The sequence below is a fragment of the Schistocerca americana genome, chromosome 1 (genome assembly GCF_021461395.2).
Source record: "Schistocerca americana isolate TAMUIC-IGC-003095 chromosome 1, iqSchAmer2.1, whole genome shotgun sequence".
Lineage (NCBI taxonomy): Eukaryota > Metazoa > Arthropoda > Insecta > Orthoptera > Acrididae > Schistocerca > Schistocerca americana.
The window spans coordinates 861,299,384-861,325,892 of NC_060119.1; the positions used below are offsets into that span (position 1 = coordinate 861,299,384).

Genomic DNA, 26,509 nt, shown 5'->3' on the forward strand with positions numbered 1-26,509 from the left:
TTCTTTCATTAAACCACCATTTGTGAAAGAGTGCAAGGGCTTTGCTAAAAGTAGTGCAGTTCTGTAGCTCATCCAAATTACACATTAACTTTTTCCTACTCTTCAAAGAGCTCCTTTTAAGATTTAAAACTCCATATACATGCTCAGGCGCTTCACATTTTGCATCTGTGTATTCTTTGATGTGGTAAGATGTGTAATGCCTTTGTAAACTGAACTTCCTGAGAGTATTCAGCATTTTATGATACACTATACATTTTGTTAACCCATATTTTCTGTACAATGCACTGCAGACTGGAGTGCAAAGATGGTGTCAGTGCTACACAATGCCAACTTCCCATTGCTGCTATTAGAGGGCACCAGTGTCAAAAGTGATCCTCCCTGTTAGCATGTCTCCTGAGTTGTTGAGACCACATGATGTGTGCACATTTCCCTCACTCCTCAACACGCCGTAACTGCTCTGCTCAACTCATCAGCAAGTTGTTAAGCCCTGATTTAGAACAACCTCAGAAGGGACAGGTCTCTGCCACTGACTATATCTGGAATGTGCAAGCTCCACTGCCTTGACTGTCTATAACAATGGATAATAATTTTTTGATACTGGCTGAAACTTTCATAATAACCAGTTACTTTGGCTCCCTTTTAGTGCCTCAGTAACTGATAAAAAGCCTGATTTCCTGGCAACAGAAAAAACGCTAAATCACCTGAATAAACACTAACTTACCCAGTAATTAATCTGAAGTGTTACAAAGTTTCTTCATCTGTACATTAAAATGAAAGATTAAAGAGAAAAAAACCTCAAAAATAATTTGTAACTTAATCTTTTTAAACTAGTACAATACACCTAAGTATCAGACAACATAATATTTTTGTTGCACAGCTACTAAATTGCTCAGCAGTGCAGTCTAGAATCACAAAAGATTCTCAGAAGGACAAGGAATCTTCAAACACACACACACAAATCCAAACCCATAAGCAATACTTCCTAGAAATTCAATCAAGATGTTGTAGGAGCTGATTGAAAGACATAACCAGCTGCAGTTCTCTAAAACTAATTGCAGAAAAGGTTGTTTCTATGACAAATTTAAAAAAAAAAAAAAGTGGATAATGGGTTGGTGAACGGACATTCCAACCACTTTTACTAAGTGAATAAAAAGTAAATGACAGGGTGGAAATTAAGAGCTTGGTGAAGCAAAAAAAAGTAAACTCTTAATGAGGTCTACTGTGCTTGGAAAATTCACATAGCCAGTGTGTTTTTATTGAACTAAAAAAAAAAAAAAAAAAAAAAAAAAAAAAAAAAAAAAAAAAAAAAAAAAAAAAAAAAAAAAAAAAACACTAAATGGTGCTAATGTTGTAATAAACATTATGTGAGTCAATGGAGTATGACCATATCACTGGCTCGATGGTCTGGAATAGTTTCTCTCTGCTTTTGATGGCAAGTGAGTAACTGTTTGATTTAATAAACAGAAAAACTGATGCACAAACTGCCAGAGTTGCACAAATTGAAAGACATGCACCGGGCAGGGAACCAAATGACATACACTGACTTAAAAAATGATAGATGAGGCATAAAAAATCTATAACCAGGCATTTATGCAGCAGAGTTTACAGGGATACAAAATTAACAGGTCTGAAGCATGAAGATTCCTGATTCTAGAAAACAGTGAATGTAGCCTTAGATCAAATATCAAAACTGCTGTGAGAGGCTGGGTGGCTGGGGCAAAGGGAAATGGAGGAGGGAGGGGGGAGAGGGTGGGGGAGGGAGGGAGTGAGAGAGCGAGAGAGAGAGAGAGAGAGAGAGAGAGAGAGAGAGAGAGAGAGAGAATTAACACATGGAATTCAAAGAATTTAAAAGATATATTTCCTTACTTATTGAGTAGTTAGAATGAAAAATGGAATACCTGTTGTCTGATTGGAAGATGCGGTGGTTCAGGTACATGAGATGGCGTATGTGGGGCACCAACGGAAACAACAGATGCACTGCTACCACCAACACCACCACCACCACCACCACCACTACTACCAGTCTTACGCCATTTTGGTTGTGGTGTCACAGGTGTCTCCCCGTCCTCATCACTAGAATCTCCATAGAAGCGCTTTGGTACACGTCGCCTCTTTGACAGTCTTTTATTTTCACCCTCTGAACCACTGCCTCCAGTTGTCCGAACTGCAGAAGTTGTAGACGTTACAGAAGTGCTATCAGATATAGGAGTCTGAGTGACAACACCAGATGAGTCCCGATATGTGGTCGATGGCAATGTACCCAAAGGTCGCACAGCCATCTCTGAACTGGCAGCTAAAGACGTTGACCCTGTTCTCGCATCTGCAAGCACAGCACGCTTCCTTTTCCTGGTCCTGACTTTCCTTGAATCTCCTGAAACAGTACCAGACCCTATTCTTACATGTTGTTGTGGCTGCATCTGTTGCAATGTCTGCTGTGGTGGCACTTGCTGTATCTGCTGTTGGTCATCTTGTTGTTGTTGTTGGTGGTGGTGATGGTGGTGGTGGTGTTGCTGCTGCTGCTGTACCTCTTCTTGCCTCTGGTACTGATGCTGTTCTTGATGCTGATGCTGCTGCTGTTGCTGATTCAGTTCTTGTAGTTGTTGTGCCAACTGAGCAGTTCCATTGCTGGCTGGAGCAACAGCTGCCAGTAACATCAAGCGGTTTCTTTTCTCAGCAAGTAGTCTATTGGCTTGTCGCTGAGGATGCTGGTCGTAGAAATCCTCATCTGTCTCAGTCTCATCCGTGTCGAGATCAGACTCATGAATTACGCCATCTGCATGTTCTGTGTGATGAAGATCAATATAAAAACATAGTTAGAGAATGTTGCAGAAAAATGTAGTTGCAGCTGTATCTGCACAATATAGCTATAATCAACTTACAACATGTAAAACATGGCATGGTTGTTTTTGTCTAAAAGTTATAAATGAAATGCATTGACTGACTAAATTAATGGCCAACATTAGTCATTTCTTATTTTTTGTTGCTGATGGATTTCCAGTGACTATGACAGTACAATAATGTTTTTATGGATAGTGAGGAGAATGTATAAGTATTTCATGTTTGTTTTGTAACATCTGGTTTTGAGACAAATTTTTGCCTCATGCTTCATCTTATACAGTTTAAGAAATTGTTAGAAACTTCAGGTGTAGGTGTTTACATTACAAACTCTTACGCATTGTTCAAAATGTTTACTACAAAACAGGTCTAATTTCCAAACTGAATGCGTATTTTCTGATCAAATTATTAGGGTTCTCTCACTGTCAACTGTTTAACCAAGTATCTTCATGACCTCTTAACTATGTTTCAAGGAAAATAAAATGTTATGCAGAAAATTATATCCAACACTACAGCTTAGGTCCTAAAAAATTTGATACCAACAAGAAAGTAAACGAGTGCTGTGAAACCCTACTTAACATTGAGATCGATTACCAAATAGGGTTAATAGTATAGGAATGTATCCTGCGTATCAAGCAAAAAACACCAGCATTTCTTTAGATACTATCTCATTAGTTTATTAGTCTTTACATGAGCAAATGGGAGAGTTATTCTACAGTCACTATTTTGACAGTGAGCAAGTCCAATGAGAAATGGAAAATCAACTATTTTTATTAAATTTAGGCCCCTCAAGACCAGGCATTCCTGACACATTAGTGAAGACTACAAAATTAATAAAAATGTAAGGGGCACAAAACAAAAGGAGTTCACACAATGAATGTGTGCCAATCTGTTGGTGTTTGAATAATTCCTTAGATTATATAGAAAAGTTATGGTATAATGTTAACACTTCAGGAGCAAAGAAGACCAGTCACTGAATAGCAGAAGCACTGCCTCATGCACAGGCACGCACAAAAGAGAAAGAAAACCTGCTAGCTTTTTAAATATATTCTTTGCCGAGCTGGAGTGTACACACACACACACACACACACACACACACACACACACACACACACACAAATACCACACTCGAGCCCCTACATCATGCAAGCTGAACACACGATGGCGGGTCTGCATTTTGCGGATGGACTGGGTGGGGTGCCATGGGGTGGGTAGAGGGAGGGAGATACAGGAGACAGGCAAAAGGGTTGGGGGGCATTTGGCTAGTGGCTCAGAGGAAGGCAGCAGGTTTGCTGTCTAAAGAATGCAGGAAGGAAGGGCAGCAGGTGTGCAGGCTAGGCAAATGATAAACAGGTAATGGAGCCAGTCGGGTGCGACACTCGAAAGTGGCCAGGAGATGTGGACTGGGATGGGGAATGGGAAACTGTTAGGTGGCAGGTGTGTGGATAGTAGGTTAAAGGATATTGATACCAGGAGGGTTCCGGAAGATAACAATGTGTGGCAAGGATAAATCTCCATGACACTTTACCGCATGCCATATCCCACCAGCTACAGTACCCATGCATCACGTGTCTGGACCATGCATCTGCCATACTTCTCTCCTGAATTTCTAACCAGAAAACAGCTGCCTCCCTGCGAAGAGCTAGTTAACCAACAACTCAATGATTTCGCTATTGAGTGAGTGGTTCCCTTTAGTCCTATACTATTTATGTACAGATTACTATAGTATGAACTCTTCCAGATTATTCGTATCGTGTAATATGAAATACAGCCAAATGGAGAGAGTGGAGGAAAATGTCAAATCTTCTGAAAAATAAACAGGCTTCTTCCATCACAGAATCACAAAAATATTCCGTGCATTTGAAGTATATACAGGGTGCAGAGCAGGAACTTCCTTATTTGAAAACGCATCACACACACAGAAGCCATTACGCATTATTGTGTAAGGTTGAGTGCGTTCGAAAGGGCAGCACCTTTTTAAGTGAGTTTAATAGCAATAATGCAATGGGTGAGAGAAGAAAAGGCTTCCACCATAGCAATTTACTTTTTCAATGACCCTTCAGTCATTGCAGCCTAACACGCATTCAGGAACAATTCAATATTGCGCCTGCAAGGCCTTGTTCCTGATCAAAAATCTATTGCTGTGAGTGGACACATTCATGAATACTGGTAACATGCAGAAAAAGAAACCAGGACCTTCAGAAACCACCAGGGCACCAGAAAACATCAAGAAAGTAAGGCTGATGCTCTTGAATTCCCCACCAAGTGATCGGCGAGCAAACCCACAACAGCTTTTGCTATTTCTGATCAATAGTGAGACAAATTCTTCATGAAGGCTTAAAATTTCATCGATACAAACTGGCAGTGGTGCACACATTTAATCCATGTAATTCTGTTCCGTGAAAAAATAGATGTGAAGTCTTGGTTGAAAACCTGCTTTATGATGCCCTCGTGTTCTTCAGCAATGAGGCACACACATACATAGATAAAATGTAAACAAAATTTAAGTTTGACGCCGAACTCACTGGTGAACAAATGAACACTGACTGGGCTGGGACACACAACAAACACAATTATGCTGTGTTTTGGTGAAGTGCAAAGTGCTTTTACGGCCTTATTTGCGAAAATATGTGTTATGTTTATGTGTGTATCACAACACCTCACCATGATGCTGAAAATAAGAGAGCTTGCCACACGAAAACATAAGTAAAAACGAATATAGGTGCGAAATATCGCGAAAAACTAAATTACGTTTAGATGATAGGTTAACTCCCAACAAAATTTCTCATCAACATCGTTTGGTTGCAGATGACAAGCTACGTGTAATAAATAATACACAATTGGTCCTGAACAATCATGCACACCAAGTGTAAAGGTATTAACAAAAAGAAATGAATTATTGTTTGAACTAAATATCCACATAATTTTTGTAATCATTTAGGAAAAATGTTTACATTACAGATTAAATAAAACGAAAACCCACTCATGATGGCACAGTGGTGCTGAAACATGTTTGGGAACTTGGAAAAAAACGGTGTTCTGCATAATTGGTAGACCTTACATCCTATATTAACTCAACCTCCTGCACAGCCACAGGGTCTAAACCTAAAAACAAACATTTTTCAATGTGAAAACTGTAACTAAGGCAATTTTCTATTCAGAAAATTTTACGAATTACAAGGAGGAAATGTCTGATCAATATTTAGCTTAAAGGAGGCAGAATCCCCCGTATTGTTAAGAAAAACTATGTATAAAATACTAATCCTGGGCTTAAAATTATGTAATCATTCTCGAGATGAGACAGAGGGATTGGTTGGAAAAGATTAGAAAGGGCGCCAGATCATTCGGATCTTGAGCTGAGAGGAACCTATTTGTGTGTAAAATGAGAGGCAAAGATGTAGGAGAAACTGAAGATCACTCTTCAGTTTCAGTTTCGAAACGATAGATCACACAGAGTGAGAAGTAAAGATGGATTACAACAGAAGAGAAAAGAAAGTGGGAATAATAGTGCTATTAAGAAACAGAAAGCAAGGAAAGGAGGAAGCAGAAAGAAGATTTTCTCTTCTCTTTCCCTCTTTCTCTTTCCTTATTTATTTGTTCACTCCATCTTTCACTTCTCTTCTTGTTTCAATCCACATTCTCTGATGCTTTTACAACAGGTGTTTCCTCCATCTAGAAGCTGAGTGACCTGCTCCTTCTCTACGTTCCTTTCAAACTTCCCCAACTAATGCTTCTTTCCTCCCTGAAGAGATATTATGGAATTCTGGTAAATAGGTTTAATACTTTCTGCTTGAAGTGTTTCTATTGACAGGAATAGCAATTCTATCACCCAAATATAAAATATTGGCTAGTTGTTCATCCACTTGAAATGTGAAGAAAAGAAGATAAAGTCGTTAATGAAAAACAAGTCAAGTATGTACTATCCAGACAAAGCACCAAATCACTGTCTTTTACTCCCACACTAAAACTTTCAAGTACTGGCAAAATGAAGAAAAAGTAAACATGCTGGAAAAATTTTGGACTACAATGATATATTCAAATTAGAATAACACAAGCAACTGAATATACAATAGTAACTAAATATATCTTAAATGTACACATTTCAATAACACTTACCTCGTTCTGTGTCACATGGTGCAACTGGTACAGAATTTGCAGTTGGGGTTCTGCTCACTTCAGCTGTTGCTTCACCAGAAGTAGCAGCCACAGTGGCTGCTGCTGTTGCAGCTGTAGCTGCAGCTGCTGCTGCAGTAGCAGCAGCAGCAGCAGCAGCAGCAGCTTTCTTCCGTGCCCTCTCACGCCGCCTCTCTCGTCTCGCAGCCTGTCGTCTACGTCCTTCTGATGTCGAACTATCCGAGTCTGAACTGCTTGAAGAAGAACCTGAGCTGCTTGAACTGCTGCTGCTACAACTACAGTTTGTTCCACAACTACAGCTAGATGAATCACTATCACTACTGGAGGAACTAGACGACGAACTAGCCCCTTCACGTTTCTGCCGCTTACGTGCCTGTTTTGTCCGCTTCTTAGAGGATGCAGTGGTAGATGGGTTGCTGGGTTGTGGCGGGGTTCCGGATGCAACTGACAAGGTGGCCTCTGTTGTCCCTCCAGGTAACCTTCCTGTGTCTGATAATTGTGTTAATGTTTTCTCAGTGCCTGCTAATACTCTTAATCTTCCAACATTAGTGGGCACTGCAGATCCACTGTCAGCCGCTACAACCTTTGATCTATTTCCGTTGTCTGTGGCTTCCATAGTTTCAGGTGAACTGTCTGTATTTGATCCTGAATCTTTATCTCCCTCTATTGTCTTATCACTCACATTGGGTCCTTCTCCACTTGTTAAACCACCAATAGATGCATCATCAACAGACCCAATATCATCTACACTTCCTAAGTTACTGGGCTTGCTAACCACACAATAGTCATGATCTGACATAATTACTTCAATGGCATGCGAAGTGCTGTATGACCCCGTCGCAACAGCTGCTGCTTCTTGTTCTTTGCGCTCGAGACTTGCTTTGTAGTTTTTAAAATTATCCCAGATACCATCAATTATTTGCACAGGGGCTGGTTCCTCCTCTTCACCCACAACATTGTCAGAAACTGGTGGCTCAGGTTTTCCTTCTGTTTCAGAATCTTTCACCTCTGGAGTAGAAACAGCAGCAGGAGGAGGCGTCACAGTTTTGCTATCTTTGGTATTTGGTTCATCCGAATCATCACTGTCCGAAGAGAGATTCAATGGCGGAAGATCATATACATCCATAACCTGCAAAGAAATTTCAGTGCTCTTCAATCGCCTCTACAAGACAGTATACTAACTTTCAAGAGAAGGAAATGCAAATTTCAGAAGGAAAGTAATACTACAAAGTGATACAAGAACAAAGAAATAGACAACCTTTTCTTCCTCTATATTCTCAACCACACACAAAATCTGATATTCTTATGTGATGTGCATTCCTGTAGCAATGAAAAATAAATAAATGTACACAATTATCACTTATGACAGTAAATTAGATCATACACAGTAAGGAGAAAATGTATACTCTGCATTCACATTATTTAAGGGTCAGATTATACTGTTTCCAGAAGGAACAAATATTACAGTTTAACATCTACTCAAAATGAACTGCTACCCACAGGAAATGTAAAAAAAATGCCATTTCAAATGATTTTTCAGAAATAGATAAGATGGAAAATTGCCATGAATTAATCAAATTCATGTATGCTTCTGAAAGTGTTTTTGGATAAACGGGAGGCATTAAAATACTTTAAACTCCTGTGAGAAATGAATCTGGCACCTCCTCAGTCGCAGCTGGCTTCAAGATCTATATTCTGAATCTATCTAAACCAGATGTTACAGAATGTCAGACAGTAAGGCAATGTATCTGTACATCAGAAGAATACCTCTTTCATGATTTATGAAGAATACTGATTGAAATAGTTGGTTTCAAATGCTGCTACTGAAGACACAAAGCTATTATACTATAAAGAAAAGGCAAAAAGAAATTCATACACTGATTATGATAAACTGATTTTCTGATGTATATGCCCTTCAGGTATAAAACTGCAAACAAAGCAATCTTCTTCTTCTTCTTCTTCTTCTTCTTCTTCTTTTCTTCTCATATTCTCTCCCTCTCTACCCCCCCCCCCCTCCTTTTTTTTACAATAAGATGAAAGCAAAAGCAATATAAGAAATGTGACAGAGGACTTAAGAAATAGAGGTGAAATAAATAAATTGAAATACAAGTGTAGCTAATGACAAGAGTCAAATCCATGTTGAAAACCACACCCTGCATATCCTCTCTCAGCATACTGACCATTGCCAGGAAACACCAATATGTTTACAGGATTTAATGCTGTAATCATCATAGTATCATACCAGGATACACTGCTAGAGAAACTTTGTGTATCAGATTATGACAGCATGGCTAAAGTTTCAATCCTGATCCTGGTCAATGGAGTTCATGACAGAGGGTAGCTTTTTGAGAGTATTCACCTTTTAGCAGAGATGCGGAGTCACAGATAGGCACAACAAAAAGATTCTTTTTGTTGCGCCTATCTGCGACTCAGCATCTCCGCTATATGGTGACTAGCAACTTTCCTTCTCCAATATTGTTACATTCCATCCTGGATTTTCCATTGTTTGATTTTTGAGAGTATTTACATACAAGGACAACAATGATATGAGGAAAAGTACATAATAAAGACACTCTTTTTCTTCATCTACTGTTGCTACTGCTGCTGCCACTACTACTTCTAAAATTGTTTTCCTCTCTCTTTATTGTACATTGTCTATGTGAAGTTTTTTCCTGATGTTCTTATTTCTGTAGCTTTCTGCCCTTTAATAGCTCTCCAAAAGTTTCATTTCATGCTCTGTAAACGTTTTTCTTGTTTCTTATTAAAACCCATGATTCACTTTGATATGACAAAGTTGGGAAAACACAGAAAAACTTAGAAAATTGTTTATGTTGCGGAGACTGTGTAAATACCTGAGGGGTACACCGATATCGATTAAAGACATGAGCTAAAGATGCCTGTAAGAACTGTTCAGTTGACTCCAGGTTAGAACACTGTCCCAAAAATCTATTAACAAGCTTTCCACATTTTCAGGCATGGATGATGGATGGTGCCGGGAAACTGATAGCCTAGTAGTTATTAACCAGCATGGATATGAGTCAATGAAAGAGGGCTTATTGTAAGGGAGCTGTAACACTTAACATTCAGTTATCTTTTAAACTGCAGTAGTTAACAAGAGGAATGTTTTTTGCATGCTGCACATTAATAAATTATTTTATTTATGCAACCAAATGCATTTTGCCTTCTTAACCTGGTATCTTCAGTGGCTGTCCTGGAATATTACATGATTTTTTCCCCATTGTCACATGTTGGTTACACATTTAAAACAGTTCACAGAAGTTTTTTTAATAATCAAATGGAAAGGTACTTACAGATCAGCATCGGCAGTCCCCATTTTGTCATATAGTCACTGTGTTTTCTTTTAGTGCCTAAAGTGCCAATTGTTTGTATGTGTGTTGATTCTCTCTCTCTCTCTCTCTCTCTCTCTCTCTATCTATCTATCTATCTCTATCTCTCTCAGAACTGGCTTTTCACATTAGTGAAAACTCATCGTTTTCAAATAATAAATTAAAAGTTGATGTGTAAGTACTTTTTCATTTTATTATAAAAAACTTTCATGAGCTGTTTCAAATCTAGAACCACTACACAACAGAAAAATCATGTAATACTATAGGACATCCACTGATGCATTGTTATGAACGTGAAACACCATCTGAGTGCATGTGCAGCATGCAAAAGGTATTTCTCTTGTAAAACATCGAAATTTATATACAGCTACTTGAAAATGGCCACCACAAATAATCTGTTTACTTTTATTTGCAGGTTTTTGCATTTAGTGAAGTGAGAATGTGCCACTCTAGGCACTATTAAGAGCAGTCTGAATTTTTTCTCAACTATAATAATAAAGAAACATGTACAACTGTAACTTTCATTTTCTTATACTCCTCTTGGTTGTCAAAACTTCCAGAACTATGGAATTTGTGTATTTTACAATGCAAACAGAAATTCTTGTATAACACTAATTTCCGATTTGTTCCTTGCGCAGCACTATGATGAATCTGGACATAGGAAATCATGGCAATGCAAGTAAAACTGACCACCCGTATAGTGCAGTTATTTCAGCAAAACATTGTGTGTCATTGATATTTTGCATAGTGACTGCAAAGTAACAAAGATAGTGTTGTTTTTGTTGCCTTTAGCAAAGTAAATACAATACCAATTACTGAAACGCAATACCAATTACTGAAAATTTTGTGTACGTTCAGTGCCAACAGTTTTGACCAGTCACTACAGTCTTGAAGGAACAATATCTACTAACTTTTATCATTAAAAGATTATATGAATTCTGAAAGATGTTGAAATTGACAGTGTATAGCATGCCATCAATCTCATTTGTGTAAAAGGAAAAACCCAAATGCATGTGATCCACACCACAGATTGCTGGGTGCATCTTCAGAACATAAAGTGAATAATTATTGTAAATATACTATTGTAACCTAGTTGTTTATTTAACAATAAATATCTTATTTAATTAATAACTGCATTATGGTAATATCTGACACCTAGACAACAAATTTTAGTGTGTGCATAGCAACAACTACCTCAAAAATGAGCACAATTCATTTCTCTTTGGTTTATGATTGTTCTGGTGATGTAATCTGAATTTCAGCTACCATAAGCAGAGCTAGATTCCAGCCACTTAACAAAATAGTAAGACTTGATGACAGAGGGACTCGAAATGAGCACAGGTGATATGACAAGTTCATTGCAATATGAGAAGTATTTGATAAAATTAATTATTTATTGTGGAAATACTATTTTGGCTGGGATGCTCACTGTTACTGATGAAATGTCATCGTTGCCATACTATGGTAGGTGTCCTTTCAAGGCCTTCACAAAGGAAAAACTTAGGAAGTATGACATATGAGGTGGGAGCATAAAATAATAGGACTGATGCTGCCACAGTTTAAGTAAGCATGTGCTAAAGGTGAATGATGAATAGTTTTGAAGCATGAAGCCTTCTCAGTCGAATGTGGCACCTCTGGTGTCTGTAAAGAAATCAATGTGGCCCTGGCCTCCGTTTGTGTAAGAAATGTTATTTAGTTTTGCCAGAAAAATGATAAACATAATAACAGCACAACAAACTGTCATGAAGTTTCACATGAACTGTAAAAACTATTACTGAAACCTATCTTTTACCAAAAGAAGGTATGGCAAAGACTGTTTGTCATGTACGCAAGTTTTTGAGTGGTACAAGCATTTCCAAGAAGGCCAAGATGACACTGAAGATTACTCATGCTCAGGACACCCTTCAACATCAAAAATACTCAATTGATGTTGAAACTATAGGAATTGACAAAGAATGTGGAAGGCAAATTTTATATGACCAAGTTAACATCAGAAAAGCGTAAAGGAACAAACAGAAACGTGTAAAAATGTCTGTACTGACACTCACTGAAAAAGATCCTAAGTTCTTGTACAGAGTGATAGCGTGCCAAATCTTGGTTTTTCACTTATGATCCAGAAACCAAGCACCAATCCGTGCTTTGGAAGAGCCCAACTTCACTGGACGGACACACACACACACACACACACACACACACACACACACACACACACACACAAAACCTCAAATGAGCAAACCAAGATTCAAAGTGACGATGTTGCCACCCCCAAATATTGATGTCTATCTTCAGTAGGTTCCTGAAGATCAAACTATTGACCAACATTACTACCTTGAGAAAACTACTCCAGGAGAAAATAAGAAAAAAGTACCCGAACTGTGGAAGAACAAGTAATGGGTTCTGCATCAAGACAATGCACCGGCTCATATGGCATTGTCTGTTAAGAGGTTTCTATCGAAATACAGCATCACAGTGTCAAACCTGCGTTAAAAGGATACAAGATTTCAGTCTGTTGAAGCAGTAAAAGAAAAAGTGGCATGAGTCATCAACGAGCACATAGAGGAAGATTTCCAATACCGTTTCCATCAATGGAAAATTCAAATGGAGTATTGAACGGATGGAGGAGGAGAGAGTACTGAGGGTGACAGTAACTAAACATGTTTTTGAAACAAAATTTTTTACAGCAATGGCTCAATTATTTTATAGCCACAGCTCATGTGCATGCTCACAGACTCTGAAACACGATAAGTTATCAGTATGGAGCCAAGTGCAGTCAAGAAAAATGATGGCACAATCCAATTCAGCTGCAACTGTGATGAAATGGCTGGTAGTTCCTAAACATAATTCAAGGCACAGTGTCACCACACACAGATATTACACTTCAGTTCATTTGGCTGAAGATCTATAGTGCAGTCACAAGCTAATTCTTGTGAAAACATTACAAGCTACATATACTTAATGAAGTAAAAACTGTCTCAAGAAGAGAATTATATTCTAGTAAATTTGTTTTCGGTGAGTCTAGTATTAGAAATATTCCAATCACAATTGCTTCTTATATCCCCCATGGAAAACACAAAAGAAACCTTCTATTGCTATCGTCTCAACACTAAGATCCTGTAATGGTTTACCTGCCAACATGCAGAAGAAATCCGTCATAAATTTATATTATGAAGACAGCAAGTGGTATTGACACAATCAATCAAATGACAAAGCAATATTCCACTAAGAGGACAACAAGAACATAACCATTGTATTTTCTGTACTCTTGTGAATATACTAACAGTGAATGGTTATACATTATTTCTACTTAACTTATTAGTAAAAACCATGTTAGTGACAACTTTTTTGTCAAGAACTGGGACCACAGCTCACAAAACCACACACTGAATAAACAGCTACCAATACTGCAGATCTTCAGAAGTCTGTGGTTCGGTCTTCAAGTGTATTCTCAAAGGGAGAGTCAAGCAGAAATTAGATGCAAATGACGCTCATGGAGGTTAAGATAGGTGTCACTTGTATATTAGCAAAAGCTGGGCAACAGCAGAAAAGTGCAACAAATAAAACAACACAAGAATAATCTGTCACAACTGTAAGAGAGACAAACGCAATAAACACAGCAAGAAATGTGTTTATATATAAACGTCAGCTTCCGTAGCCAGTGTCAATAAAATTTTCCTGGGTTTGTGATCACATTGTCAATATGTGAAACTACTGACGTTTCAGTCATTACCGCGAGTGACCTTCATCAGGATACTTTTGTTACTGTGTTGTACCTTCCAAGTGTGAAGTAGGTTCTGAACGAACATTTTTCTCGGAAACTATGTTAACTATTTCAATTTAATCTTGAATATCTGCAATATTTAGGAACTGCTCTCAATTTTTCTTCTATCTCTAAATAAATGTTGCACAACATAATACGATTAAATAAACTATAAATGATTCAGTAAGTTAAAAATATAAAATATGTTTTTGAAGATAGTGCTAAAAGAATATTAAGATTCAGGGACATTTCTTTAGGGCATTGAAATTAATCAGAGATGCAAGTTCAAAATTTATAAATTTATGCTGGACCAGGACTCGAATCCAGAAGCTCCACTTCTGCAGAACAGTTTCTTTAACTGTTTTGGCCATACATACATGCTCTCTGGCTAACCCACATTTCCAACTCCTCATACGCCAATGCAGCATCCCTGTCCATGTACCCCTAACCGTAGTGCAAACTGTATCCCCACAAGAGGAAATGGAACCTGATGTGCATTCGCATTGACGGAATCATGCTTGGCTTGGCAGGTGTGTGTGTGTGTGTGTGTGTGTGTGTGTGTGTGTGTGTGAGAGAGAGAGATAGAGAGAGAGAGAGAGAGAGAGAGAGATTGTCAGATTCTGGATCCTACTTACACATCAGTACTTCTTCAAAAACAATGATGTTAATAAAACGAAACTTCCTGGCAGATTAAAACTGTGTGCCCGACCGAGACTCGAACTCGGGACCTTTGCCTTTCGCGGGCAAGTGCTCTACCAACTGAGCTACCGAAGCACGACTCACGTCCGGTACTCACAGCTTTACTTCTGCCAGTACCTCGTCTCCTACCTTCCAAACTTTACAGAAGCTCTCCTGCGAACCTTGCAGAACTAGCACTCCTGAAAGAAAGGATATTGCGGAGACATGGCTTAGCCACAGCCTGGGGGATGTTTCCAGAATGTTCTGCAAGGTTCGCAGGAGAGCTTCTGTAAAGTTTGGAAGGTAGGAGACGAGGTACTGGCAGAAGTAAAGCTGTGAGTACCGGACGTGAGTCGTGCTTCGGTAGCTCAGTTGGTAGAGCACTTGCCCGCGAAAGGCAAAGGTCCCGAGTTCGAGTCTCGGTCGGGCACACAGTTTTAATCTGCCAGGAAGTTTCATATCAGCGCACACTCCGCTGCAGAGTGAAAATCTCATTCTGGAAACATCCCCCAGGCTGTGGCTAAGCCATGTCTCCGCAATATCCTTTCTTTCAGGAGTGCTAGTTCTGCAAGGTTCGCAGGAGAGCTTCTGTAAAGTTTGGAAGGTAGGAGACGAGGTACTGGCAGAAGTAAAGCTGTGAGTACCGGACGTGAGTCGTGCTTCGGTAGCTCAGTTGGTAGAGCACTTGCCCGCGAAAGGCAAAGGTCCCGAGTTCGAGTCTCGGTCGGGCACACAGTTTTAATCTGCCAGGAAGTTTCATATCAGCGCACACTCCGCTGCAGAGTGAAAATCTCATTCTGGTATGTTAATAAAAGTTAGTGACAATTAAAGAAATCCATATTTTTTTCTTGGCAGTCGTAAAGTGTCCACAGGCTAGTAGTATAATTTAATGAAAATGCACTGGTTTTGCTGTAGTTGATGACTGAGGAACCAAAACAAGAGCTTTTACTGCAAGGGAATGGCGCATAAAAACTGTAGGGAATGACAGTGACTACTTTTAAATTATTATTGTTGTTATTGTGGTGGTCTTCAGTCCTGAGAGTAGTTTGATGCAGCTCTCCATGCTAATCTATCCTGTGCAAGCTCCTTCATCTCCCAGTACCTACTGCAACCTACATCCTTCTGAATCTGCTTAGTGTATTCATCTCTCGGTCTCCCTCTACGATTTTTACCCTCCACGTTGCCCTCCAATACTAAATTTGTGATCCCTTGATGCCTCAGGACATGTCCTACCAACCGATCCCTTCTTCTAGTCAAGTTGTGCCACAAACTTCTCCCCAATTCTATTCAATACCTCCTCATTGGTTACGTGATCTACCCACCTAATCTTCAACATTCTTCTGTAGCACCACATTTCGAAAGCCTCTATTCTCTACTTGTCCAAACTATTTATTGTCCATGTTTCACTTCCATACATGGCTACACTCCATACAAATACTTTCAGAAACGACTTCCTGACACTTAAATCTATACTCGATGTTAACAAATTTATCTGCTTCAGAAACGCTTCCTTGCCTTTGCCAGTCTACATTTTATATCCTCTTTACTTCGACCATCATCAGTTATTTTGCTCCCCAAATAGCAAAACTCCTTTACTACTTTAAGTGTCTCATTTCCTAATCTAATTCCCTCAGCATCACCCGACTTAATTCAACTACATTCCATTATCCCTGTTTTGCTTTTGTTGATGTTCATCTTACATCCTCCTTTCAAGACACTGTCCATTCCATTCAACTGCTCTTCCAAGTCCTTTGCTGTCTCTGACAGAATTACAATGTCATTGGCGAACCTCAAAGTTTTTAATTCTTCTCCCCGGATTTTAATACCTACTCCAAATTTTTCTTTTGTTTCCTTCACTGCTTGCTCCATATACAGATCGAATAACATCGGGGAGAGGCTACAGCCCTGTCTCACTCCCTTCCCAACCACTGCTTCCCTTTCATGCCCCTCGACTCTTATAACTGACATCTGGTTCCTGTACAAGTTGTAAATAGCCTTTCGCTCCCTGTATTTTACCCCTGCCACCTTTAGAATTTGAAAGAGAGCATTCCAGTCAACATTGTCAAAAGCTTTCTCTAAGTCTACAAATGCTAGAAACATAGGTATGCCTTTCCTTAATCTTTCTTCTAAGATAAGTCGTAAGGTCAGTATTGCCTCACGTGTTCCAACATTTCTACGGAATCCAAAATGATCTTCCCCGAGGTCGGCTTCTACCAGTTTTTCCATTCGTCTGTAAATAATTCGTGTTAGTATTTTGCAGCTGTGACTTATTAAACTGATAGTTCCGTAATTTTCACATCTGTCAACACCTGCTTTCTTTGGGATTGGAATTTATATTCTTCTTGAAGTCTGAGGGTATTTCGCCTGTCTCGTACATCTTGCTCACCAGATGGTAGAGTTTTGTCAGGACTGGCTCTCCCAAGGCAGTCAGTAGTTCTAATGGAATGTTGTCTACTCCCGGGGCCTTGTTTCGACTCAGGTCTTTTAGTGCTCTGTCAAACTCTTCACGCAGTATCGTATCTCCCATTTCATCTTCATCTACATCCTCTTCCATTTCCATAATATTGACCTCAAGTACATCGCCCTTGTATAGACCCTCTATATACTCCTTCCACCTTTCTGCTTTCCCCTCTTTGCTTAGAACTGGGTTTCCATCTGAGCTCTTGATATTCATACAAGTGGCTCTCTTTTCTCCAAAGGTCTCTTTAATTTTCCTGTAGGCTGTATCTATCTTACCCCTAGTGAGATAAGGCTCCACATCCTTACATTTGTCCTCTAGCTATGCCTGCTTAGCCATTTTGCACTTCCTGTCGATCTCATTTTTGAGACGTTTGTATTCCTTTTTGCCTGCTTCATTTACTGCATTTTTATATTTTCTCCTTTCATCAATTAAATTTAATATTTCTTCTGTTACCCAAGGATTTCTACTAGCCCTCATCTTTTTACCTACTTGATCCTCTGCTGCCTTCACTACTTCATCCCTCAGAGCTACCCATTCGTCTTCTACTGTATTTCTTTCCCCCCATTCCTGTCAATTGTTCCCTTATGCTCTCCCTGAAACTCTCTACAACCTCTGGTTTAGTCAGTTTACCCGGGTCCCATCTCCTTAAATTCCCACATTTTTGCAATTTCTTCAGTTTTAATCTACAGTTCATAACCAACAGATTGTGGTCAGAGTCCACATCTGCCCCTGGAAATGTCCTACAATTTAAAACCTGGTTCCTAAATCTCTGTCTTACCATTATATAATCTATCTGATACCTTCTAGTATCTCCAGGATCCTTCCATGTATACAACCTTCTTTTATGATTCTTGAACCAAGTGTTAGCTGTGATTAAGTTATGCTCTGTGCAAAATTCTAACAGACGGCTTCCTCTTTCATTTCTTAGCCCCAACCCATATTCACCTACTATGTTTCCTTGTCTCCGTTTTCCTACTGTCGAGTTCCAGTCACCCATGACCATTAAATTTTCGTCTCCCTTCACTACCTGAATAATTTCTTTTATCTCATCATACATTTCTTCAATTTCTTCGTCATCTGCAGAGCTAGTTGGCATATAAACTTGTACTACTGTAGTAGGCGTGGGCTTCGTGTCTATCTTGGCCACAATAATGCGTTCACTATGCTGTCTGTACTAGCTTACCCGCACTCCTATTTTTTTATTCATTATTAAACCTACTCCTGCATTACCCCTATTTGATTTTGTATTTATAACCCTGTATTCGCCTGACCAAAAGTCTTGGTCCTCCTGCCACCGAGCTTCTCTAATTCCCACTATATCTAACTTCAACCTATTCATTTCCCTTTTTAAATTTTCTAACCTACCTGCCCGATTAAGGGATCTGACATTCCACGCTCCAATCCATAGAATTCCAGTTTTCTTTCTCCTGATAACGACGTCTTCTTGAGTAGTCCCCGCCCGGAGATCCAAATGGGGGACTACTTTACCTCCAGAATATTTTACCCAAGAGGACGCCATCATCATTTAACCATACAGTAAAGTTGCATGCCCTCGGGAAAAATTACGGCTGTAGTTTCCCCTTGCTTTCAGCCGTTCGCAGTACCACAACAGTAAGGCCGTTTTGGTTAGTGTTACAAGGCCAGATCAGTCAATCATCCAGACTGTTGCCCCTGCAACTACTGAAAAGGCTGCTGCCCCTCTTCAAGAACCACACGTTTGTCTGGCCTCTCAACAGATACCCCTCCGTTGTGGTTGCACCTACGGTACGGCTATCTGTATCGCTGAGGCACGCAAGCCTCCCCACCAACGGCAAGGTCCATGGTTCATGGAGGGAGGACTTTAAATTATAGAAGCATTAAAGACAATTATCAGTTATCACCATTTTGTACAACTGTCATCTGCTTTTCTTGCAAAACAAAGGAGGTAGAGGGAGGGGAGGGCTTTATTTTCTGTCTGGTCCTATCATAAATGTGTAAAAACAGTCACAATAATCTGAAAAGAAAAACTTTGAAGGTATTCATAAATTAAATCATATTTGTACATTGTATGCCAAAGCTCTGTATAAGAACTAAAGTAGTAACTAATAATTCTGGGACTAGGATAAGTGGGATGTAATTTTTTTGTAAACGGTTGGGTGCTTTGATATTTCTGTAGATAGACCTGAATTCCAACACAAAAAGGACATCAGACGTCAAAGGCTTCATGAGGGTTGCCCAGAAAGTAATGTACCACATTTTTTCCTCAGCCGAAAACAATGCTATGAAAGCAAAACGTTACGTATGGATTATTTGACTCTCCTGAGTGAGCATGCCACGTTTCTGTCACTTCTAACAGATAGCATAGCTGCAGGACAGTTTCAAAATGGCATCTGTATGTGATGTACGTTACAAGCAATGTACCATCATTGAATTTCTCACTGCAGAGAAAGAAACTGTGGGGAATATTCACAAATGCTTGTGCAAGGTCTATGGAGCATCTGCTGTCAACAGAAGTACAGTTAGTCGCTGGGCATGGAGGGTGAGGTCATTAGAAGACAGTTCAGCTGAGCTCCACAATTTGCAGCAGTCAGGGAGACTATCCAAGGCTGTTGCACCTGACATGTTGCAGTGAGCTGATGTTGTCATTCATGAGGACAGACACATTATGGCTCGGCAATAGGTGCTGCATCTGTCAATCAGCAAATGACGTGTGGATGCAATTATCCACACTCTTGGATATTCAAAAGTGTGTGCAAGATGGGTCCGGTGTTATCTAACAGTGGATCATAAATCACATAGAAAAAAAAAATTGTCTTGATTTGTCGCAATGTTTTGAAGCTGAGGGGGACGCCTTCTTGTCCTAGATTGTGACAGGTAATGAAACTTGGGTTCACCATTTTGAACCACCATTTTCAACTCGAAACAAAATGACAGTCGATAGAATGGTGCCATTCCCACTTCCCACAGAAGAAAAAATTCAAAGCAGCTGCTTCCACCAGTAAGGTCATAATCAGTGTGTTCTGGGACTGTGAAGGTGTGATTCTCATTGATTTGAGGGCAAGAGCCGTACCATTAATTCAGAAGCGTATATCAACACATTAACAAAACTCAAGACTTGCTTCCGGTGACCTCAGTGCCACAGCAAGTCGGAGATGTTTCGCTGCAACTCCTAATGCGGTGAAAGAGGGGATGAAATGTTTTACGAAATATATCATTACGAAAGAATTTTTAAAGCTAAATCTATGAAAATTTGAATTTGGCTTCTTGAGTACAAATAAAAAAATACAAGTTTCACTGTTTTTAGAAGTTCAACCCCTAAGGGGGTGAAATGTTTTGTGAAAAAACTTCATTTCACAGTGTATGCATTTTTAAAACTAAATTTACGAAAACTAGTATTTGGCTTCTCATTCAGAAATTAAAAAATACGTGTCATTGTTTTTAGAAATTCAGCCCCTAAGGAGGCAAAATATGGCCAGACTGATTCAATGACTCATCACTGCCCAGCTCAAACTGCTAAGGATATAAATTTGAAATTTGGAGATGGTGTGGATCTTATATTGTAGGCATCGCTTAAGAAGGAATTGTTCGAAATTCCACTCCTAAGAGAATGAAAGGCTTTTTAAAAACAAGTCACTATTAAGGCAATTTTGAAGCTACAACGATAATAAGTAGTATTTGGTTTCTCAGTCAAAAATAAAAAAATACAGGTTTTGGTATTTTTGGAAATTTAACAACTAAAGGGGTAAAATAGGGGGAAGATTTTTTTTATTTTTTTTATAAATAAATCATTATGAAAGAACTGCTACAGCATGTTTGAAGCTACATCATCATAGAAGTTGGTATTTGACATGATGGTTTGAAAATAAAAAATACATATTTCAGTGATTTTGGAAATTCAGCCTCTTAATAGAGTGAAGCAGGGGATGAAAAGTTTTATGAAATTATTTCATTATGAAAGTATTTTCAAAGCTAGCTCTATGATATTTGTATGAGACCTCCCTGTTAGAAACAAAATATACGTTTTTCATTGTTTTTGGAAACTCAGCTCCTAAGACGATGAAACAGTCGATGAAAAATTTTAAGAAAACATTTCATTATACTAAAAAATTTTCAAAGCTAAATGTATAAAATTGATATTTCACTTCTTGGTTAGTTATAAAGAAATATGTGTCAGGACATGATAGTTTTGATGGAAATATCACCACAAGAACACAAAAGGCATAATTAACGGGAACCTTCGACTTCAGGTACCAGAATCGCTTTTAGGTCAAAAGTAAAGTCGGAAAAGACCATTCTTCTATGGCCTTAATTAGCATGAAAATTTTTGAAGGTATTGCAATTTGTGAAGAACATAAAAATTTGATTAAAGAAAAACAAAAGAAATCTGTGCAGAGCATTCAGTCCATGAAGGCAAAGCAGCAGGCAATAAGCTAGTATAATATATCCAGAAAAATAAACAGTTTACCAATGGTGGCAGCATAGTCAATGGCGTAAAAATTTCCGTGCTGAGGGGATAAATAAAGAAAGTGGGTCAATCTGAGACATGAAAATCATCAAAAGTATGCCCAAAATATTAGCCAGAAGTTTCTACTAGTCCCACATATCAAACATTACTGTGGTGGAATGCTTACAAAGTATTGTGTATAAATTCCTCAATCATGCCACAATAAATCGGCAGCTGTGAGAGGGAGAGACAAACTGGACTGGAGCTGAAAATAAGCTTAACGCAACAATGTGTTAAACATTATTTCTGAAAATTATTTTATACAATTGGTTAGACAATCCACCGTTGACAGAACATATTCTCTGGTCTGGAAAGACAGAGTCCCAAAGCTTTCAATTCTGAACTATATAGTTATAGGAATCACCATCATGTAGGCTGATGTCTAAGGATGTGTCCAATTAACCAATTCTTTTTTCTGGTAAAGTTGTCAAATAAACCGCTTTTCCTCCAGTTTGGTTCAGTACCATCTCATTTTTGGGATCTAAATATAAGTTTACATTTCTTCAACCTATTGTCTAAAATAAATTGTAGGATCAGTATTGCCTCACATGTCCTTTATTTCTCTGAAACCAAAACTGATATTCCCCAAGGTTGGTTCCTACGAGTTTTCCCATTCATCTCTAAATAATTTGTATCAAAATTTTGCAATCCTACTGATTGTTCAGTGGTATTCACACCTGTCAGTACTTGACTTCTTTGAAGTGGTATTATTACATACTTCCTGAAATCTGACGACATTTTGCCTGTCTCATAACTTACACACAATGTAGCATAATTTTGTCATAGCTGGCTCTTCAAGAGATCACAATAATTCTGAGGGACTGTCATCCTATCTAGAGGCCTTGTTTCCAGTAAGGTCTTTCAGCACTCTTTGAAATCCTTCTCACAGTATTATATCTCCCATCTTGTCTCACATATTACTACTCTTTCTACAATGTTCTCAAGTTTGTTTCTCTTATATAACACCCCCCCCCCCCCCCCCCTCTCTCTCTCTCTCTCTCTCTCTCTCTCTCTCTCTCTCTCTCTCTCTCTCTCTCTCTCTCTCTCATTACTGACTTGCCACTGGAGCACATGATATTCATATAGCTACTTCTCTTTTCTTCTACAGCCTCTCTCCTTTTTCTATTGTCTTTCGCCTAGTTATGTTTGTTTCTGCAGCTATGCATTTGTCCTCTAAACCATTCCTGGTTAACCAATTTGCATTTTCTGTCAGTCTCTTTTTTTAGACATCTGTATTCCATTTTGCCTGCTTCATTTCCTGTACTTTTATATTTTCTCCTTTTGTCAGACAAATTTGATACCTCCTGAGTTATCCTTGGATTTCTACTAGCCTTGTCTTTTCACTCAGGTGATCCTCTGCTTTCTTCCCTCCTTCATCTCTCAATGCTGCCATTCATTTTCTTCTGTATACCTTTCCTCTGTTTTAGTACAAAATTGCATAATGTTAGATCTGATACTCTCGACAGCATCCATTTCCTTAGATTTATCCAGGTCCCATCTCCTTAACTTCCCATCACAAAGCTTTTTGTGTACCCAGGTCTCTTCCAAGTACACAACCTCATTTCAGATTCTTAAATGGACTGTTAGTAATGATTAAATTAAGCTTCATGCAAAATTCTACCAGGTGGCCTCTTTTATGCCATTCTTCCAGTTCACGTTCTCCGACTATTTTTAATTCTTTTCTTTCTGCTACTACTGAATTCCAGTCACCCATCACAATTACATTTTCATCTCCATAACTATCTGAATAATTTCCTTTAAGGAAGATAGAAGACATGTGTGTTTAGAAAACTGAACAAGAAAATTATGATAAACTACTTGGGCAACCCACAGAAGACATTCATGTCTGGGGAAGAGACTGGAGGGTCTATGGGTTCAACCATCAGTGCATATTATAATATTGTGATGGCAGTGACATGAAAGACTCTAAAATTCAGGTAAAATACTAAACTCTGTCATGCAAAATTGTTTCACTGAAGAAAATGACAATACAGTTTCTACTTTTGATCATCAAACAGTTGTCAAAGTAACAGAAATAGAAATACTTAACCATGGAATTGAAAAATAACTGAAGAAAAATAGTAGAGGAAAAACATTAGACACAGTGACATATGCAACAAATTCTACAATGAGTATGCTCTAGCACTGGCATGTCTCTTGTAGCAACAACAAACCACCATAAATGAATTTAAAAAATTCAAGTTGCTATGTCATACATGGGGGCCGTCAGACCTGTTAACCTTGAATTTTTATGAGTCTTAGCTATGTTGTAAATGGACCTACCCTGAATAACTGGCTAGTGGCTTTTCATGCGACAGCCCCTAGTTTCCAAGAAAACTTGCTAAAGTTTTATGCATACTCCCTATATCCATAACATTAGTCGAGTTTCAACCAAGTGAGCACAGTGTAGCAGCTGAGGCTCATGGTTACCACATTCACAGTATGGGTTGAATCATGCCTGTGCAATTCCCCCCCCCCCCCCCCCCCCACACACACACACTGTACAGAATATCATTAAATAGCATATGTCGCACAAAATTATTCAAAAACGGCCATTTTCACTGTAGTAATTTCATTAATAAATCCATCATTACAGCACACTTTCTTCAAATGTATATTCCATTTGTGGTTCATAGTCAAAATTACAGATATTTGGACAATATTCACATCCTTTGTCTCCTATACATGACCTCAACTCTTGTTGTTCCCCCCTTTCTCAAGGACGTGACATATGCTATTTATTTATATTATGTACAATGAAATTAAAAAAGCTGTAGTAAGTATGCATTAAACGTCGTCATAGATTTTCTTGGAAACTAGGGGCCGTCACATGAAATTAGCCACCAGGCAAGTCCCTCTACAACATAGCTAACACTCATCAAAATCCATAATTAACATGTCTAATGGTCCCCTTCTTAGAGTTGCTGGATAGAAGTTCTTGTATTGTGCTCATGTGTGATGATATTTTTGAAGAGAAAACAACTGCTTTGTAAAAATCAACATGAATTCCACAAGCATCATTCACTTGAAACTTGGCTACCTCTCTTATGAAACTCAGCTATATCTCTTCACTTGTAAAATCCAGAATTTAGATGGGTGAGTCCAAGTTGGTACTACATTTCTCAACTTCCAGAATGCATTCAACTCAATACCACAATGAAAGTACAATATTTATTATTGCACACTGGAAGAGTATGTGATTTGGATTTGGTCAATGGACTGAAGACTTCCAAGCAAACAGACCTCATTACATTGTTTTTAATGAAGGCCCAATGTCAAAATCAAAAGTAACATCTGGCATATCTTAAGGAAGTGCAATAAGACCATTATTAATCACGAGATATATAAATATAATTGCCTTCCAGCAAACATCTGTACCTTTCTGAGGCTGTTTGATAAAAGTGCTGTTGTATGCCAGGTTAAACCATCATAAATTCTAACAAAATGAAGGAAGCCTTGCAGATGATCCGCATTTGGTGCAAAGACTGGTAGCTGATGAATATCTAAGTAGATTGAGGTGGGGTCTCTCTCATCGTGGTGTTTTAATAACCTCTTCTTTCTTTTAAACCTTCCCCAACACATCCCTCTCTCATCCCTTCAGAAAGGAACTATTAGTTCCAAAAGCTAGGACAGTGTCATGTATTTTTATACGTCCTATTGGCAGTATTGACATTTCAGCTCCTGAAGGTAAGTTATGGCCATCAACATTCTTTCTTGGAAGAATTTTTGATACAGGCACTGAAGTACATTCAAGAAATAATTGAGGATGTTGGCTGTAATGCTACTCTGGAGTTAAGAAGTTGGCACAGGAGAGGTAGTCATAGCAGGCCACATCCAACCAGTCAGGGGGGGGGGGGGGGGGGGGGGGGGGTATTTGCTGATGAATTCAAATAGTTAAGAATAGACCAAAACGACAACCTAATCGAGGAATGATGGATGACATTAGGAAACATCTAGGAGCAACGTAGACACATTTCACTGAAGGTCATAATCCGTGAGGAAATGTCTTTGAGGCCTTTAGGCCAATGCTGATGCTGTTGGTAATGGTGATGGTGGTGGTGGTGGTGGTGGTGGTGGTGGTGGCGGCGGCGCTTGAATATGTACTCTTCTAACGTCCAATTATTGCATGCCTTTAAGATACAAGTAATGTTTTGATTTTTTTACATATTCAGGTATCTTATGTCAATAAATTCCTTATTTACCCAGTTGTAAGATGAGGCTTCTTCCTCAAATTATCATTTGTATAATACAAATTCATAGGTTCCATTATTGCTGCTAAAGTCAACATTTTAGATTACTCTTACATTTACAGATGAAACTCTGGTAATAGCATTCACATGCAGATTTATTTTGAGAAATTTAAAAAGGTTGGAGGGGGAGCAGTGACAACAGTTTGACTGAGAATTAGGACAAATGAGCAACTAAAATAAGTGAGAGACAGCTAGCGTTCAGCTTAAATCAGACACATTTAATCATGTTGTAAACCATGAGAATGTATGCAGCATGTCTTGGCTTTTTATGGACATCTAAATCTGCCTCAATAAATCTGTAGTCTGAACTGAATTGACTTAAAAATTGGACAAATACTCAACAATAGTATACATTTCTGCAGGAGACAGTACAAGTCTAGCTAGGGGTCAGTGGCACAGTTACGTGTTTTATGCAGAAACGCTGTCTAACGCTCACTACGAGGTATGACGAGGACATAAGGGGTTACGTCAGTTCTGATGCTGCACAGCCTACACGAGAGTAGCGGGGCAGACAACATGTTCGGAAGCAAGAGATGACAAAATACCATCAAATTCTCACAGCTA

At 38.8% G+C, this 26,509-nt stretch overlaps 1 protein-coding gene across 1 annotated transcript in view; it reads right to left on the bottom strand.

Annotated features, from left to right (window-relative positions):
- Positions 1 to 26,509, bottom strand: part of LOC124594755 — a 94,551-nt gene that overhangs the window by 19,657 nt on the left and 48,385 nt on the right. Inside the window, exons 5-6 of the mRNA XM_047133143.1 lie at positions 6,952 to 8,098; positions 1,899 to 2,782 (exon numbers count right to left, since the gene is read on the bottom strand). Of these exons, the coding sequence (XP_046989099.1) occupies positions 1,899 to 2,782; positions 6,952 to 8,098 (2,031 nt within the window). The remainder of the gene's footprint in view (positions 1 to 1,898; positions 2,783 to 6,951; positions 8,099 to 26,509) is intronic.